Source organism: Trichechus manatus, unplaced genomic scaffold (assembly GCF_000243295.1).
Source record: "Trichechus manatus latirostris isolate Lorelei unplaced genomic scaffold, TriManLat1.0 scaffold00455, whole genome shotgun sequence".
NCBI lineage: Eukaryota > Metazoa > Chordata > Mammalia > Sirenia > Trichechidae > Trichechus > Trichechus manatus.
In genome coordinates this window covers 44100-45893 of record NW_004444391.1, presented here as the reverse complement: position 1 = coordinate 45893, position 1794 = coordinate 44100, and the positions used below count along the sequence as shown (strand labels likewise).

Below are 1794 nucleotides of genomic sequence, written 5' to 3'. Positions count from 1 at the left end.
GTCACCACAGGGGATGTTTCTGATTGGCTAAACCTGATCAGGCAGGTTTTGGTTTAAGTGTCTTTAGATTTCCTTCTAGGCTTAGTCCTCACCATTGTTCCACAACTCTGAACGGCAGCTGCTGAGAAGATGATCCTAAATGAAGCTCTGATTCTGCGGGTCCTTGTCCTGACTACCATGATGAGCGCCTGTGGAGGTGAAGACATTGTGGGTGAGTGAGCCGTTGAGGAATGTGGGGACTGGAATTGGAAAACAAGGAATTGAAGGGGAAAAAAGAGATAAAGACTAGCTGAGAAATAATCAAGATTCCCCAAGGGTGTTCTCAGTAGTAAGCAAATCTAAATATTATGGTTGTTCCCCCCTTCAGAAAACCAGAGCCCCAAAGCACTCTCTCTGCTACCTATGCTGTTGCAGGATTCACCAAGGTGTTTACTCTGTTTCTAGCAATGAATTCAATGAATATATTGTGGAGGTCTCTATGGCATTCATTCATGATTGCCTCAAAGATTAGAGATGTTTCCAGAAGTAGATTACTTTCATTATTAAAAATTTATAACTATTACTCCCAAATTTCTCTGAACAATTTTTAAAGTTTTTTTAAAACATTTCTCCTATAGTATATCTTGGGGTAAATAGACCCATGAATTATCTATACTACACATAAGGAAGAGCAACCTTTTCATTGTTTCAAATTTACATAGGTTTCCATGATGGGAACTGGCACCGGTAAACAAGTCCACCAGGCTGAGTGTTTTTAGACAAGTCATTTCACCACACTGGTCCTCACTTAATCTCAGTTACTGTGTATATGTCACCTCACACATTTGATTTCCTAAGGAACAAACAGTTAAATACAATACGTACGTACATACGCTTTGAAATAATAAAGACATAAAAATGTCGATGATTATTCTTAATTTTTAAAGTATTGTAAGTGTAGCTTCATAATTTTCCTTTAACAAAGTAGGAGATATTTTTATTTTAAAATTGAGAACTTTATATTGAAAATTTGGTGAATTAAATTGTATTATTCTCAAATTGTCAACCCACCCTGGTGGCGCAGTGGTTAAAGTGATTGACTGCTAAGTGAAAGGCCGGCAGTTCGAAACCACCGATGGCTCCACAGCAGGAGGACGTGGCAATCTGCTTCCATAGAGATTTAAAGCCAATGGGGTCACTATGAGTCGGAATTGACTCCACGGCTGTGGGTTTTTTTTTTTTTCCCCCTTTTCCATTAAGTTCTTTTAAGGGGAAAAATTGGCCAGGCCCAATTTATTTTTTTGTTCTTTTTGTTTTTTTTGCTTTGCTGTCCGCCCCTTTTCATCCTCTTTCCGTTACATTCCTTTATCCCTCTTTCCTTTCAGGATACAGCCCTGGCTCTTTTCCCTGCTATTTTATAAACAGTGGGTTAGTAAAAAGCAAATATTTAGGAGGGAAAATGAAATGGAAAGTAATCTTCACAAATTTATTAACCATGGTTGCTCCCATTCTAGTTTTGTTTTGTAGTGGGAGTTTCAGCGGCTCCTCCTATGCACTTGGCTTGTTTACATCCAAATTTTCTTTCTTGTAACATTACACCAGAGTGCCCTGGTCAGAATCAACTTATCCATTAGGCACTGTGGGCACAATGCCAAAGGGCCATGATACTTCTAGGGCCCTACAAAAATGTTTAAATTTCTTATAAAATTACAAAAAAAAAAGAACTTCTAGAGTCAATGAAAATGTTTTAATTTTCAATCCAGCCTGGATTATATTCATCTTTATGTCAGTCATGAAATTATAATGATAATGCAG

General features: G+C 37.7%; 1 protein-coding gene across 2 annotated transcripts in view; it reads left to right on the top strand.

Moving 5' to 3' along the window:
- Positions 1 to 67: 67 nt before the first annotated feature.
- Positions 68 to 1794, top strand: part of LOC101345267 (HLA class II histocompatibility antigen, DQ alpha 2 chain-like) — a 25867-nt gene continuing 24140 nt past the window's right edge. For both annotated transcript variants that reach the window (XM_023725836.1, XM_004391084.2), the window contains exon 1: positions 68 to 211. In XM_023725836.1, the coding sequence (XP_023581604.1) occupies positions 130 to 211 (82 nt within the window). In that variant the 5' untranslated portion in view covers positions 68 to 129. The remainder of the gene's footprint in view (positions 212 to 1794) is intronic.